The 17,894-nt window shown below is 39.2% G+C and overlaps 1 protein-coding gene across 6 annotated transcripts in view; it reads right to left on the minus strand.

Annotated features, from left to right (window-relative positions):
- Window positions 1–17,894, minus strand: part of CACNB2 (calcium voltage-gated channel auxiliary subunit beta 2) — a 265,965-nt gene that overhangs the window by 14,403 nt on the left and 233,668 nt on the right. For all 6 annotated transcript variants that reach the window (XM_068934622.1, XM_068934621.1, XM_009673671.2 and 3 more), the window contains 3 exons: window positions 14,520–14,629; window positions 780–931; window positions 68–163 (listed from right to left, as the gene is read on the minus strand). In XM_068934622.1, coding sequence (XP_068790723.1) covers window positions 68–163; window positions 780–931; window positions 14,520–14,629 — 358 coding nt within the window. The remainder of the gene's footprint in view (window positions 1–67; window positions 164–779; window positions 932–14,519; window positions 14,630–17,894) is intronic.

The raw sequence follows: 17,894 nt of genomic DNA on the forward strand, positions 1-17,894 counted from the left end.
GATCAAGCATCTTTAAACAGGAATCAGCATTTTTCACTGAACAAGACATGAGTTAACAGTAACTCACTGGAGGACACTGTGCCAGTTTATCAGCTGCCACCATCTGAACATTAAGGTGTTTGGCCTGAGATTTTCCTCGAGATTTTATTAACCTCTGTAAAACCTGTGGAAAATGAGAAATTAATAAAAGAAGGCAGACAGAAAGAAGTGAAGTAACAGGTTTGATCATTCTCCCATCCAGTTCAACAAGACTTCACAGTCAGTGGACTGTGAGATGGATTGGTTTCTATGTACATCTATAATCACTCAAAACTCTTGTTTTGTTACCAAACAAAACAACAGGTTTTTTTCGATGTGTGGCATCCAAATTACAAAACTAACCACTAAATGTTAACTTTTATCCATCAATTTAATATTCAGTACGTGAATGCCCTTCTTTCATTTCATTTTTGTATTGTTTGCTTGGATGGTAAAACCCTTAAGAGTCTTCTACAGAACATTTAACAAACTGTTGGTATTATTTACATGATTAAGGCTAAGGAACAGGAGAACACACCATACAATCCCAATTAAAACAATCATGTGAGCTACACCTATTTCAAAATGGGTTTTGGTAACCCCAGAGCTGATACCCTTTTTTACTTCTAAAGGGAAGTAAGAATAAAATATAACTCCTTGAGATTTCATTTTACCTAATGAGAACACACAATTACCTGTATTTAAGACTTAGAAAAAAAAAATAGTAGGTGAAACAGCACAAATACGAGTAAAAGATTTACCTTAGGAGAAGAAATCTTTACATATACTATAATGGGAGCCAAAGAGGTTTTGCTTAGTTGAGCTGGGTGATTAATGGTATCAGCATCAAGTACTACCAACTGCAGTGTCCTTGCTAATTCAAAAATCCGTTCGATTTCACTTTGAACTTCAGCTGCGGATAAGTAGAAAATGAGAGTTACGAAAATATTAAAAAGCAATTTATGTTAACAAATGAGAAACTGTGGTAGATCGGTGTGTTGCTCCGCAAACAGCTGAGGAGATTGGCAGCGGCATTAAGAGTTCCCGTCACTGGCCCCTAGCGAAGGAATGCCTCATTAGCAGGAACAGTGTGCCCACAGTGGGTCTTCTCTGAAGGTGGTACCCTCTACCTCTCTCACCTCCACAGCTTCGCATAATTCCACCACACAGAGATACTGTTAACACTTTTTTATATGACCCCAATCCATAGGTGCAGGAAAAAAAGGGGTAAACAGTATGCCTGCCAATCTATGAATTCCCTACAAGTAATTTCAGCTCAGAGTTTAATTCTACTTGATAATCAAAATACTTAAACCAAAGTGCCTGAGATGGGCACTGAGGTATTCTGAGGTATCTATGTTAGCAGAAGATCCTGTTTTTCCATTTGTTTCAACTAGAATTATTCAAGCCTTGAAAAAAGGCTTTCCTTCCTATACTGGCTTCAATATGGTATCCTGTTAAAATATTTGATTAGTATGTGCAAACCCTTCTAAAAACAAATACAGCAATAATTTAAATAATACTATGTTATCCTCCTCACAACCCCTGGAGTTCTGGAAAGGTGATTTTCCCAAGGTCATCTTATCTTCCGATTACTCATACTCCCAGCTCATCAGCAACCTGCCTGATGGGAATACAAGGTTTCTGGGGCAAACCTCTCCAAGACAGATGTACTGTGAATGCTTTCACAAGTGATGTAGAAACTGTCTCCATTCCCGGCTGAAACAAAACAAGATTTTAAAATAGTGAAATCGTCCTTGAAATAGAATGGCTTTTCCCTGCTCAGATTTCACTACTGCCCTAAGACACAGAGAAATTACAGAATTTGGTTGATTTGAACAAGTCTACAAAGAAAGTTGCAGTCCCAGACAAAATTGTAATTTATACAAGCTTCACTTTTAGCTTTGTGCACCCTCCACGAGCAAAGACCAGACTAGATACCTAGCCAGTCCAAAGCAAACATTAGAAGATATTCACACACCTTTAAATGCCCACAGGAGGTACCAAAGACTTAATTATTAGAGATTTGCTTGGAATTACACTGTCAGTTTTTTGTTTCATCTCTTGCACTGGCACAAGTATTATGTTTGCTGGAAATAACCGTCTGCCTGCTCTGGCTAGAGACAAGAGTTTTCTACAGTAGATGGCTCTCCAAAGATGGGTGTCCCTTTCAAGAAGTGCTAAGAGATCGATCTATGTTATCTTAGAACAGCAACTGAATAAACTAGGCCATATGATAAGGTTGCAAAATTTCCAAAAGAGAAGCTTGATAAGTGGTGTGTCACCAAGCTAAGCACAGCACTCCAGCTGGCTCCACTTAGCTTAAAAGTCTTTTGGTCCAAGTCAATAAGTCACTACTCAGATCATGCTATAAACGAAGTCATACCTTTAAATGACCATCATAAAAATCTATATACGATGTTCTCTATTGGAGAAGGTTGACACCCTTTTGGATCTATTAGAGAACAGCTCAGTCCATTTGTGGTTATCTCCAATTTTAGCTGAGTACATGGCAATCAGTCTCTGAGAGCACAGAACAAGCTGAGATTTGCACAGCTTTCTCCTATGCCATCATTCCCCACTTTTCTGCTTGTTGATAAAAGCACTGCAGCCAAGGTGCTGTCTCAATTAGGACCACATTTTTGAAGATAGGGCTTCTAATGGTTCTTGGTACATTCAAAATTATATTTTCTGAACCTTCTCTGCATACAGATAGTGGTTGGACTTACTGAATACCACAGTCTCAGTGATTTAGCTAGGAGATTCTATAGATTATCCCTAATTTAGGCCCAAATGGGCACTAGACTAAACAGATCAGAAATAATTTGTCATTCTGTTGTGACGATGGGTTTGCAATGCTTTTCCTGAAATTTCAGACTCAGCACTTCAGTCAATATAACAACATCAGTTAAAGTATAACTTTAAGACCATTTCAGACTTAAAAAAAAAAAAATTATTCAAGCCAAATTTTACCAGTAAAAACCATTCTTTTGCCAGCATATCATAATTCTATCTGGGGAAGCAGTATCACCTATACTGTTAGAAGCACTTTTCCACCAGTACAGGATACATCTATGTGAAGTAGATTTCCTGCTATACTTTTTGAAACAAATCTTTTCTAGGGTAGAGTACACCTCAGCATTTTCTGTTATGAAATACACCTGGGACAATAATTGCAGGTAATTTTGGTCCTGTGAACCAATAGTTTCCACCTGAGTCCAGAGATGGAGACAGAGGATATCTTTTCCATCAATTAAAGAGCGTTTCAATATTTATTTTTCTCAACAAGTCCAGTATCCAAAAACATCACAAAAGATAGGAGGAAAGTTCACAGGTCAACGCTGTCCAATTGAACTGAAGTATGTTATGCCTCTACCCCTCAGATCAAAGATGGTTGAAAAAGATGCTATAGAGATTACCACAGAGGTCCCAATCTCTCATCCCTTAAAATACTTCTTCACCTTCTGGAAAAGCCTGCATTTTCCTTTAAATCTTCCTTGTAGTCTAACTTTTCACTACACAGAAGATTGTTACAATTAAATAACAATATAATCTCTTTTTAGATGACAAAGGCTTTACGTTAGCTCCTGCTACAGCTTTATTCTTGCATCTTTCTCTATGGACATCTCTCAAAAAGCAAATTCTGTATCTGTAAAGATTTCTTCCCAACTAGATATTCAACATCAATTTCCTCTCAGACTTTTGACCAAAGTAAGCAAAGAAGCCTAACTGTCCTGTGGGGATAGTAAACACAAATGTCACTGGCAGTTAAAATAGGGAGCTGAAATGAAACATTGAGAATAATGACAGTGTGGTATCTTCAAAGAAGCACAGTAATAGGTCAGCAATCTTCCCACCTCCAGGAATGTCATTTATTTATAATAATGTCTCTTCTGATGTACTAAAGAGCCACAGCAGTGAAGATATAGTGGTTATTTCCCATAATTTGCCAGTCATAATGAGAGGCATAAATGTAATTAGAGCTACTATGACAATCATCATGAAGCACTTGCAGCCCAGATACAACCCTCAAAATAAAACCAGCAATAAGCTATAAAATTTTTAAAGTGCGCCTTACATTTTGCAAGGCAGTCTACGTCATATTGCCTCTTGGGTCACCAGAAAGGAAACACATATTTTGAATGATCAGAGCACTCAGTTATTTATTTCAAGCAACAGAAGATCAACTCTAAGAAAAGAAAAGCACAGCTCTCCCAGCCAACTTTAACCACTGCGCATTTACTCTTACTCCTATCTGTTAATTCCAAGTAACTCTACCGTACCCTGAAATGAACAGAAATTCAACGCAATGACATCCGCACATGCCAGATGGCTTGTTCCATTATGGGGGCTGACAACTTTTTTTTAAACCAGTTGGACCTTCCAAGTGAATTTCAGGCAAAAATATTTAACTGTTCATTATAATAGTCTCACCTAAAGCAAAAGCCAAGACAGAGCAACACTGCACTGCCTCTCTTTCGATTCACTAATAACTCCACAAAACGAGTTACGTAGAGTTTCGGGTCACTTCTACAATGCCATGATAAAAGAACATTCTGCTACAAAGGTGGAGAAACACAGCCCTCCTTCAAACTTGGGCAGAAATCACACACACCAGTCAGGACACCCAGCTTTACAGATACGTGGCTACACTAGCACTATGCCTTAGGAAGACCCTGATGAGACGGCAGTTTCATGATGGGGATGTGATGCAAAATGACCATGCAGCTGCTCAGATTCTGGGCTGCAAAGGCCAAATTAGAAACTACAAAATAACGCTAATACACAAAAAAAGGTTTTGATTTTCAGCAGGGATGTTTAAGAAGTTCACATATTATCAACTGAGAGTATAGTAACAGTATGACTTTGACATCCTATTCCATTTGACCCCTTCTACTTGCCTTTGGTATCTGTAGCACTTTTTGTTAATCTAAACTGATTTTTAAGTTTCTGCTTGGATTACAACAGCCATAGGGACAAAGCGTTCTATTTTTTTAAACAGAGCTCCTGATGTTAGAGATGTGTAGTATTAACAGAACATACCAGTATCGGTATGTTTGTCTTACAAAAATGACTGGCAACATCTTGCACCAATGACTTTCAAACAAATAATTTTGCAAATTAAGGAGGAGAAGAGACATCAGTAGCCCTACATTTTTCTTATACTAATTCTTTTATGTAAGTATACTGACTTCAAAGTAGTTCATCTTTAAATTCCATCAACATAATTAAAGGAAAAAAGTATAAATTTAAGGCAGCATCCAGATGCAGATTAAAATAGATACGTAAAGAAAAAAAATGCTGCGCTTCCCCAGTGCCTTAAAAGCACATAGACAGTATTGCACTGAAAAGAGCACTTACTGAAAAATGATAAAGGTCATACTACAGAACCAACTCAACAAAAGAGAAAAGAAAAAAAAAGAGACGCAAAGGATGACTTTTGAGTTATGCCCAAAACATCTCCCGATTAAGAAGCAAGTCATGAGCTTGACTGAGAGGAATCAGCCTCTCAGAGCAGAGAGGCAAGTGCCCTCTGCGCTCCCCTTCACACTACCCAGCTAAGAGGGCCAAAGTCTGGGATGGGCGTGCGAGCAAGTAAGGGGGATTAAACTCTCTAATAATCAGGCAAACAGCCAGAGGGTACCTGGATTATACACTTTTTTTTAATCAAATGGCTAACATAAACGTAGTTTTGTGAATACAGCTGCACTTCCCTAGTCTCAACCAAATCCCTTAACCGCTCGCCTGTTACATAAAAAGGGGGTGTGGGCGTGGGATGATGATAATATTTTTCAGTGAAAGTGGCTGCATGTGTTACTCACTCCTAACAGATGGGGCTCCTGAGAGGTTTAAGGCAGAGTTTAGTCACCTGTCAGAAAGGAAAGGAGCTGCAGCAAGGCCGTATGTCTGGCTGCGCAAGGCTGGCACGCTTCAGCATGTCTGGGCTCTGCAGAAGGGGAGCTGCAGGGTTAGGTGCTGCAGCAAATACTAGGTTTCTCTTTCTGTCTGCTCAAGGCTCGTCTTGGACATAATTCAGGTGGCCTTGAATGCACAGACAACCAAGTAATATTTAAAGATACAGTTTCATGTTTGGAAACCTCAGCATAACCAAGATGTATTTATAATGGACTAACGTATTGTCATGAAATGCAACAGTGCAATTACGTGAAAATAGGAAACAGACAGTGTAAACATATTAGCAGCTGGACAATGATCATTTAAAAATATTGAATAGCGCATGAAAATATTTACTTCTTCCCTTATTTTTCTGGACTATCAAAACAACAGCACTATTGGAACGATGCTTCTTATGCCAAGTGTAAACTGGAAGTTTTTAGGCCTATAAACAGAGGAGCTTGGTATCAGTGGACTGCAGCAGAGACCAGAGCACAGGGAGGAGCCGCCCTGAGATGACGGAGCGAGGTAGAGCCGCGGCTGCTCCAGACCAGGAGGCAGGGGAGCAGTGCAGCGCTGCACCCATTCATTAAGCTCCACTACACTCTATCAGCGAGCAGCTGGGATAGTAAGACTGGGCAAAGAACCAGGCTAACATCCATATTGCTCAGGGCACCAAGCCATTAACTCGGCATAGTTCATAACGGACATCGTCACCTCAGGCTGGCACTAACTTGGATATTTCTGCATCACGACTCATTACTCAGTGCAGATGAGCTATAGGCTCTTACAATTAGATTCCATACGCTGATGCTAAACACGTGTGCCCTAGGTTTGCTGTTTTATTCAGAACAAACATAAATAAAAACGTTCAGCCTTTTTCAGAAATAGGATCTGGAACGGTTACACTACTGGTTATTCAACCCCTCCTGTGGATAGTGTGCCACTCGAAACATTTACATATTAACTGAGAGGGAGAGATACTGACTCTGTAGCCTGGTGCTTAGAGTGGGATGTAAAATACATGAGTTCCCATCCCTTCTCCAGGAAATGTTTGATTTTTATGCAAAGCGCACAAGACTCAGCAGGAGTGACTGACAGCCCTCATAAAGGTGATCATGGCTCTGTCATGCAGATGGAAATTATGAATTCATATCGCTGTTAGCTGAGAAAATGAAACAAACCAAGATTTCTTTGCATTCTCATTGAACAACCTAAACCCTCAGTCCTGGATAAAATGAGGACACAGGCACCAACTTTTTTATCAGTTCTGTGAGCCTAGGAGAAAGAAAAACTACTGGATCAATTCAAACTACAGGTGTGCATATTTTTAAGGGAAGCAGATTGTGCTCTTGAGTAAACAGTTAACTTGCTAAAAAATATGTAATTCACCTTTCCAGGTATGTTAGTTACGATAAATGTATCTATGACCTTAAAATTCATTTTAACACATTACTATGTTGCTTTGTTGCTAGCACACATTTTGTTTCAATATAGTTATCAATCATAGGTATTTCAGTGCAGTACTATGAGAAAGTATAGTGAAATGTTCCTGGGACTATGCCTAATTGAAAGAAATTAAGAATTTGGGTGTTTTCTGTACGTCCTTTTGAAGCACTCAGGAAATTTCAATACTGCATCAAAAAAGTAGATGTACGTTAGAATACGGGAAAGGTAGTACAGAACTAAAGCAGAACTACCTGGAGAATTTATTATTACACAGGCACTGCTCTTAGATGCTAACGAAATCAGGGCTGGTAAAGAACAAAAGAACATTTTGACAGGTGAGGCTGATACCTTGTAATACCTTCAGGATCTTCATGCTGCCTGTGTCTAAAAAGAAGCATGGCTATATCCTCATGATAACCCAAAAGCTCTTGGCTGCTATGTTTGAGCATCGTTCTGGTCCAAAGCAGCTTGAGGTTTAGCAGATTACTTTACCAAATCTGAGTATTTAATGCCTACAAGTGATAGTTCTGGCCTTCTGTCCCAGGTATCTTGAATATGCATTATAAAGCGACAATCGGGAATTTTCTTGAAAAATTGATCATCTTTTTTCCTCTTGTTGCACTATATTAAATCCTTGAGACTTTGGAATGGAAGTACACTCTTGGTCAAATCCCAGTTTCCTATTCCTATTCCATAGCCTCTATAGGTAGGGAAGGATTCTTATTAGGTTCAGCTACCACTCTTTTAAGCTTATTTTTATTTTATGATCAGGGAAGCATTTAGTTGAAACATATCATATACAACATCTGCCACTAAATTACCCAACATGGGGAATACATAATGACATTATCTTCTTCAACAGAAGACTTGTAATATATGTGTGTGTGTGTGTGTGTATACACACATATATCTATATATAAGATTGTTTCCATAGTTTCAAGCATTCTACTGGCTTTTAACCCAGATACCAAGAAAATAAAAATACAAGGTTGAAATTTGCACTGATAGTCCATTACCATTTTTGCAAGAATTTATGCATGTTTCATTTTCCGAACACATAACTCTGGGATATCAACCTAGTGATGTGAGTGGGAACTTTAAACATTTTCTAGGGGCAAATTTCCAAAGGTAGGCACTTGATTGCACATGCAAATTGGGTGCATGTAATGCCTGACAGGCTACTGCATATGCACATACGGTTAAGTATACAAAGCAGATAAACAAATTCACAGACATTTGACTGCAATCAATCTACTAAAGACACAATGACATATTTTATATCAGCATTTACATGTTTGTGTTAGAATATGCAGATCAGATGCACACACTTCAGAAATCTACGGTTGAAAATCGAATCTTTAGTATTTACTTGTCAATCTCAACTTTGTTTTTAGAATTACTTAAAAATAAATATGGAAAACTGCAAGATTTTTCTAAAAAGGCTTAGCAACACAGTACAGCACTGGCTTCTGTCTATCAGTGAGCCAGTTACTAGAAACACACAGTGATTTTGTGAGGTATAATAAAGCACTGAGCACAAAACAGCAGGAAAAGTAATTTGCAAGCGTGTATACATACCCAAGACATCTGGAAAGGGAGAGCATTAATGAAGCAAAGAATGGAAAAAGCCAAGACAATCAGGTTCCTGTACATGCAGCATGAGGTAAGGTTTTAACAAGTGTAACATACACAGAAACAACAAGAACAAGGTTTGGGTCCTTGATATTGACAAAGAAATGCAGTAAAAACACAAAGCTGGTTCGGCAGTTGCTGCAAATGGCATGTGTGCATACAGAAATTTAACTAAGCCAAATGGGACTGATTTTCAGGTGAATGAGATTTAACCATAACCTGTATTTTTTTTTTTTATCATAAATACTATTTCTGTAAATCTGGACTAAGATTTTTGCACATATAGTGGACTAAGTCATTGCACATATAGTGGACAAAAAGGAGCAACAGATTCAGTGTCTGCTGAAATTCTGGCTTTTCTTTGCAGTAATCTGTAGGAAAGTCCCGATTGCTCTTATTTTATAAATGGGAAAATTTTCAGCAGAGAAAGAACTCATTTGCCAGGACCGCTCAGCAGATCTGCAGCAGATACTAGAAAAGAACTAAGGTAGCCTGAGTCTCTACTCAATGATTTATCTATGACTGAAACTTATATTAAAAGTAAATATTATTTGGTTGCAAAGCTAATACTTAGAAATTAGGAAATGCTAAGGCAGAATGATAGCTGTTGTAAATCAAATCTTTTGGGGTCTGTATTATGAGACACTGTTCTCAGGAACACATAATAGCATGATTTCTGTAGGCCTGCTGTCTCAATCAGTGCATAACTCCATGCACTGTCAACTGATAAGCAGCTATTGAATCATTTACTTTCTTTTCATTATCAAATATGTGTTTCACGGCTCATTTAGAGCACCTTGTTCCAATCCCTCTCTGAAAACAGAATTGTGTGGACTTTTTTTTTTTTTTTTAATGGAACTCCCTGTAACGGTTTTGCAGTGCTCCAGTCAGATGTTTCACTTTGAAACAACCCATCTAGGTGAGAATCTGAAATTATTTTTATTTTCTGGATAGAAAAGTGAATCACAAAGACAATCATCACAAGTTATCATTAATTTGGAGTGTTCATTTTCAGAATTGTAGTGCCTGATTTTTCAGAGTAATTACCATATTAAAAATTAATTTCAGAGTAGAAAAATGGAAGCCATCCTACAGGAAGTTCTGAGTATTGGAGATTCTGTTTCTTCTACAATGGAATGTAACCTTGAAGCTTCTTTTAAAGTTAGCCTTATGACTCAGGACATTCCTGATGCTCCTGGGTACTATCAGCACATCGTGTCAGTACTGTCTTGAGAGAAGAGAAAAATCCTTTGAGCTAGTATGGGAAGCAAAAGAAAACCTCCTCAGTTAAGTGGAAGAGGACAGTCTCAAATGAGAAGAATTCTGGGGAATGGAAACCCACAAATCTGAAATTTGGCAAGGTACCCAACATTAGTTCCAGTAGCCCATAAAGAACTGCCTGGTTTCCATCTGCACTTTCAAAGCCAATGCATTACCATGCAACATGTTGATTTTAATGAATCATTATTTTTTGACAGGAAAACATGTAGTCAGAACATTTAAGTTCAGCATTTAATAGGTTCAAAGCCCAAAATCTCAGCTGCAGCCACAATACTTAGTATGTCTACAAATCACGGGTGTGGCATGCAGAAAATCCGAAAAAATAATTACCACTGTAAAAATTCAGGTGTAAATAACCAGCATGGACAGCGCCGAACCGAACCCCAGCCGCAAGCGGCAAAACAACGCGGGCACCATCTGCTCTGCGCTCCCGGGAGGCGCTCTGCAGAAGGAGGGAGGGTCATCCCAGGCACAGAGCTGTCAGAGGTGGCAAGAAGCTACCTACTGCCTTGCCATGTGGTCTGCAAGCTACCTCTTTGTACAGAGAATCAACATTTGCTCAACCAAAAGAGACAGACCAGTGTTTAATATGTTTAAGACTGAAATTCAGTTCCCTTGTTCCAAATTAGGCGCAGCAGAAATTTGACTCTGGGTGTCCTACGTCCCAAAGATGTGCTTTAATTACTGAGGTCTCAGCTCATTTGAGGGTAGAAGCTGGGTGAGGAGCGAGTTTTCTGTCTGGGATCCCAGAAATCTCCCCCGTGAAAACTGACAGATTTACTGCCACAAAAAGTTTTCCTCAAATCAATTTTTCTGCCAAAAAGAAAGTTAAATAAAAAATCCTATATTGTGCTTTTTAAAAATATAGGTCCACCATGAATAGGTCCATTCTGCAAAAATACTGAGGCAGAGGACTGGTGGAAAAATAGTCTGCAAACACCTAAGCAAAGACTGAATCACAGTGTACATCAGCTGCAGTACTAAAGACTTTGCACAGTTAACTTTTATTCTGCTATTTCCTAACATTTATATTGCACAACTTCAGTTTGTAATCCTAAAAATATTCGTTTAATGGCACCTTTGTTGACTTACAAATATAGCAAATTGCTCACACAAACTGAAAATAAAAATTTCACTATATGGTGTGCTACTGCCTCTTACCTCTGCTACGTAAGCCAACTGAGAACTCACAGTAGCAGTATGCTGTCATTTTCTTTAGGAAAACAAGTGGTTGGAGATGACACCTACCAGCAGACTACAATGGTATTTTCTGATTCCGACTCTATTGCTTCCTTAAGATACATCCCAGGCTCTGCAAGGGAATAGGCTATAATGCTGCTTGTATCTTCTTTCTTTCACCCTTGCACTGTGTTTTCCAGACTCCTTATCCAAGCAGGTTCCCTTTTTCTGCCTCCCAGACTCTTTATCCTATCTCAGTTTTACTCCCAATCCGCTGCTACCATATTGTTTCCCTCCCTGGCTTCCTTTCTGGCTAGCTTTTGTTCTCCCATGATCCCACCCTCAGTCTGGACCCCAGAGCCTCAGGGTGCTCCTCCACCTGGTCCAGCTTTCCCAGCTCCTCCTCTGTAATTCCCTCCTTCTCCACTATGCGTTTTTACCTCCTGCCTCTTCTTCCTTAGCCCCTCCATCTACTTCCCCAGCTGAGCATCTTTAAATTAAACATCTTCTTATTCCATGTTGCACAAGGAAGTATGGATTGAAAGCTGAAAGACGAGCACCTTCCAGCTTTTAGTTCTGTTTCGTTGCCCTGATCCAATCCGCTGCAGGCAGGTTATGCTCAGCATCATTACTGGACTTTGCCTAGCAACAGCAGAATTTTTAAGGAATTCAGATGTAAAGCTCAGCATGTTAACTGCAACTTACAGTAAGGCTTATAATAATTTGCTCAAGTTTTCTCATTATTTTCATAAAAACTCCCAGAAGTATATAATTCAAACATAATTCAGCTCACTACCAAATACTGCTAGAGTATTAGGACCATGGGAGTATCAGAGCTTTGAAAAAAGGTTTTGAGAATATTCTCATATGGGTAAAATGAATTCTTGTCCTAACTTCATTGCTAAAAATGACCTAGTTGCTCTAACTAATAGTTCCCAAGATAATTCAAAATAATTCAAAATAAACCAATTTAATTTCAGAACACTTATAAGCAATTGAATACCAGATCTGTAACAAGAAATCTCAGGTAATATTAATAACAGTCCTCAGCTATAATAAATAAATTGTCATATTTACCTACCCACATATATACATAAACACTATCATTTTTTGGATGTCTCCAATTGAGATTCTGTAGACACGGCCATTTTAAACAACTTCCTCCAAAATATACCGAGATCCAAAGAAAAGGCATTGCTATGTGAAAGACCAAAGTCTTCCTTGAGATGTAAGTGAACAATTCATAGCGAAAAATGGATGACTTTTTCCTATAAACAATTAGGCTGAATTTATTTATTTTATAGATTTTTTTTCTCCTCTAAATATTGTTGTGACAGTTGTTTTACACATATGAAAATATTTCAGCTTTGGGAACAGATGATATACTTTTTTCTGCTGCATATATTTGTACAGTTCTGTAACCTCTTGCTTGGATGTTCTGGCTGGGAAATGAATCACCATGATTCTGTTTATGTTCCATGACTGGATGACCTCCATCTTTATTATCAATTTTCAATTCTAGTCAAAATAAATAACACTTCATCTTTTCTCTAGATTATTAAACTGACTTTCGCCACAGGACTGAAATCCACATAGAAGAATATTCTTTTGTATAAAAATATACATTACTTTTTTACAGTACATTACATTCTGATACATGAAAAAGGTCAAACCAAGACCTATCTGGAAGTCATTACATTGCTTTTAAGTAAAGATTCACATTCTCCATATAGTTGAAAGCAAGGGTTTTCAAAAGCAAGTGTTCAAGATACGGCAGTCAAATTTTTAAGATAGAGTAGAATATTCCAAGGCAGATAACTATTTTATGCAAATGTTAAATATTCAGTCACTGTACAGTTTTACTCACAAACTTTGTTGTAAACTGATAAATAAGGACCCCTTCACTAGGGTGAATGAGGCTGTTTTCCTGTTCCATAAAGTTACAAGATTTCAAAATATGTTGCTCTGTCAAGATGAAGCCAAGCTCTCACAAAGGCTTCTGAGAGAAATAAACATCCTTGGAATAACAAAGCCCTGGCTGGAGCATTCACCAATGATTTAGGGATGTTCGGGTTCAAGTCTCTCTTTCTTTTTATTTGAGAAGGACTTGAACTTGGACGTCCTGTGTCTCAGCTGAGTGCCCTAGCATGAGTCTGTGAAGACTGCTGGTGGGATTCATCCTGGCTAACTTCAGATGTCTGCACTGTGAACGACCGTGCGGTAGGGAGCTGGTGGAGTCTCAGATAAAATTCACCTCGTGCTAGAGGAAATGCTGAAATCGGTCCTCAGAAACAGTGACCATAAAGTCTTTTTCTTTTTTCTTTTTTCTGAGGAGAGTTTACAATAAGCTCCACTGTAGCTAGCTGTACTGCAGATGGTTACAATGAGTCAGATCTTTCCAACCAGTTTTCTTTTTCTTTCTGGCTAATAAATGGTTAATCACACAACTAGACAAGCTTCAGTACAAAGAGACTTAGGTAAGATGACAAATATGCAGGCCATGAATCTAGGCATATAGTTTCTTAAAAACGTCTCCCATTCTCCATCCTTTTTTTTTTTTTTTAAACAAACTTCAGCGTTAGTTTAAACTGATACTAAATTCAGAGGAAGTGTGTTTTAATAATTTTTTTCGTGTCTAAGGCAATTTAGTGCTCAAGAGAAAATTTATAAACTATAAAAAGATATCACAGGAATCTTAAAGATAATGGATGAAAACTATAATATCAAAGATAATATTCTGTCCTCCTTAAACAAATCCATACAATTTTCGATATTCTGAAACCTTCATCTCCTCAGATTTTATTTGCCTTATCAATGGCTACTTCATCCCCCTGCAGAAAACGGCAAAATACGAAAACTTAACATAAGCTAGCTAAGCCAAAATAAATGCTATATGAAGATTAACGGGTAATGATTTAAAAATGACTTCTATTGCCAGAGTTTCTGAATTACGGGAATCGTGATTTTCTCACCGCAGAGAGAAGGCTATTTTCAGGTTACAGACATGAATTGAGAGTAGCGTACTTTACAGCCAATTTGTAGATATCAGCATTGAACGTACTTACCTAAGCTTGATCTTGTGTTAGATCGCTCTATTATCGCATGCTTACTGGGGTTGTTTAATACTGAGCGTTTGGCAAGCGAGATGTCTGCTGTGACTCGTGTAATTGATATACTGCAAAAATAAAGTAAAATAAAATAGAACAGTATGTTATTTACCATGCAATGATGTGGGGAGAAAAGAGAATCAGTTAACATTAAAAGATGGCTAAGACTACATGAAAATAAGTTCTTGGTGGCAAAGTATGCTTTTCACAAAGTGAATAAAAGAGAAGATAAATGGATAAGATAGAATATAAACGAATTTATCTAACTAGCACTGGTACGCAAACTACTGATGACACCTCTCTCTTTCTGCGCCGCCCAGGGTGCGGTACGCTCCTGCCTGCAAGGCCCCGGCCGGGGCTGCCGAGGGGTGCTGCAGCGGGCGCAGCTCTCTCTCCACGGGTCCCCCGGCTGGGGGGTGATGCAAGCTGCACCAGTATCCCCTGCATCTGCTCTGTAGAGTTTGAGAGCTCAAGAATTCTCTTTTCCCTGAAAGTAGGTGCAATTTACTCCAAAACGAATGGAGTTTCTCCTTTCCCTAGTTTTTTCCAAGGTTCTGAATGACAACACAGTTTATTTTAACTGTACTCATAACAAACATAGTGTCATGCACAGAGTTAACAGGTGAACGTAAGGCTTAACAGCCAAAGTAGTACAGCCACAGAACTCTTTTTTGGTTCCATTTACTAGCATAAGCTCTTCAACACAGTGCAAGAGCTTTGTTATATAATTGTCCAGAAAGATCCAGCAATACTCTGGCCACCTGGAAATGTGGACTATACCACAGAGAAGCAAACACAGGAGCGCAGAAAATGAAAACTCTGGGCTGAGTGTCTGGTAGGCTCAGTTTTGTTTCTAGCAGAAAAGATGAGCCAAGAAAGAAGTGGTTACTTCCAGCTGCCTGCACTGACCTGCTACATAACCTTCTGCATATTCTTCTTCCTAGGAAAGCAGTTAAGTCAGTTGGTTTTGCTTTCCAGGGTCAAACTGTACCCTTCCTCTAAGTTCCCCTTCAAACCTTCTGGCCTAATAAGGTTTAAAGGTCACATTTTGCCGGTGTTAAGAGTTAAATCAGCCTGATGATGTTCCTTGTTCTTCTTTGTACTATTTCATTTGCAATTTAAAAGGAGGAAATGGATTTGCTAACAACAAGGAAAGCTCCTCTCTAGGAAGAACAGTCAGATGCTGTTTGTCTGAAACGTAACCAAATAGCTCATCTCCCAGTGAGCTCAACATGTGCATATTTTTATCTAAAATCCTATAAAATGTAACAAAGCCAGGAGTTAATATAGAAAAACAGAATTACTTGCACAGTACAGATTAGTAACACCATTTTGAAAATTTAGGCATGGTCTAACTTAAGTTAAAAACATAACCAAACATTGTGATTTCTGGCATAGCTCCACCAAGATAATTCTATACAGTCTTAAAATGAAATCCAGCATAAAATTTGGCATACTCGTTATATATCTTCATGTACTCACTGATAAGCACTACTAACGTTCCCTTTTTTTTCCCGCAAATTTCCTTCCTATATGCTAAAGAAAAAAAATTCCTTTTTCTTTTCCAAATGTGATTATGCAATATTGAATGAAGCTAGATTTATCATTCTAAAAATGGCATTTTTCATATTAAAATTTTTTAAAGTCTTTTAAATGTCATTTTAAGGTCTTTTAAGGCATGTAACATCAGGAAGAGCAAGTCTGCTCTCAAAAAAAAGGGTACATATGTTTGTATAACAAAACAATTGCAATCAGGGAGGGGAAGGTAGCTGGCAGCACAGATAACAGTAGCAGTGAAAGTGGTAGCATGACTGCAAGGAGTCCTGCATGCGTTTGCTGAGGACCTTAAGTACCTCCTGACCAATCTGACCTTAAGTTCAGATTGCTACTGAAGTTTATCACACTTCAAATCTGCTATTACAGACATCAATATTAATTAGTTTATTACATAGAGTATGTGTGGACTCACCCTACCGCAATTGGATCTACAGCTAAAACTTAGCTACGCCCAAAATAGAAGGCACTTGAAGACAAAGATGCGGTAACTTGTGTCTCCTTGCAACACTCACTGTTTTGTTAACTTCTAGTTCTGAAGGTACATATGTAAAACTCGACATCCCTATTCCTATAAAGAGGGACTATTAAGTGGTTAGGAGTCCAATATCATTATAATTTTGACAGGAAAATCTTAAAGCTTAAACCACAGCAATCAGGATTTTAAAGACCTGAAGTGACTGATGGAGAGCATTAAGTTCTCTCTCTTGAAAATGCGAAAACACTAGGACAGATAGGACAGTGTTACTGTTGTACCCATTTCCAAATCAAAAAGCATTCATCACAGTTTCAACACAAGAACAAGACATTCTAGTTTTCTCCATTTTGTAAATTTCCAAATACCAACCGGGTAGTATTTATTAATCTAGGACCTGATCCAGTAACAATTTAAACACACATGGAGAACCGACTTGCTGTCTCTGGTCCATGAGTACCTGCTATTTAAACAACAGCATATCCTACTGCTTTTAGAGGCGGATTATTATTTGAAATGATAAGAGCTCAGAGGGTTGTAATCAGTGGCACAGAGCGTAGCTGGAGGCCTGTAGCTAGTGGTGTCCCCCAGGGGTCAGTCCTGGGTCCACTCTTGTTCAGTGCATTCATCAATGACCTGGAGGAAGGCACAGAGTGCACCCTCAGCAAGTTTGCTGATGATACTAAACTGGGGGGAGGGGCTGACACACCAGAAGACTGTGCTGCCATTCAGAGGGACCTGGACAGGCTGGAGAGCTGGGCAGAGAGGAACCTCATGAAGCTCAACAAAGGCAAGTGCAAGGTCCCGTCCCTAGGCAGGAATAACCCCATGCACCAGTACAGGCTGGGGGTTGACCTGCTGGAAAGCAGCTCTGCAGAGAAGGACCTGGGAGTCCACCTGAGTTGGTGGACAACAAGTTAATCATGAGCCAACAATGTGCCCTTGTGGCCAGGAGGGCCAAGGGTCTCCGGGGCTGTATTAGGCAGAGTGTTGCCAGCAGGTGGAGGGAGGTGATCCTGCCCCTCTCCTCAGCCCTGGGGAGGCCTCCCCTGGAGTACTGTGTCCAGTTCTGGGCTCCCCAGTGCAAGAGAGACATGGTGCTACTGGAGAGAGTCCAGCGGAGGGCTACAAAGACGATGAGGGGACTGGAGCACCTCTCCTATGGAGAAAGGCTGCGAGAGCTGGGCCTGTTCAGCCTGGAGAAGAGAAGACTGAGAGGGGATCTCCTCAATGTGTCCAAATATCTGAAGGGAGGGTGTTGAGAGGATGGGGTCCGACTCTTCTCCGTGGTGCCCAGTGACAGG

Source organism: Struthio camelus, chromosome 2, assembly GCF_040807025.1.
Source record: "Struthio camelus isolate bStrCam1 chromosome 2, bStrCam1.hap1, whole genome shotgun sequence".
In the NCBI taxonomy this organism is placed as follows: domain Eukaryota; kingdom Metazoa; phylum Chordata; class Aves; order Struthioniformes; family Struthionidae; genus Struthio; species Struthio camelus.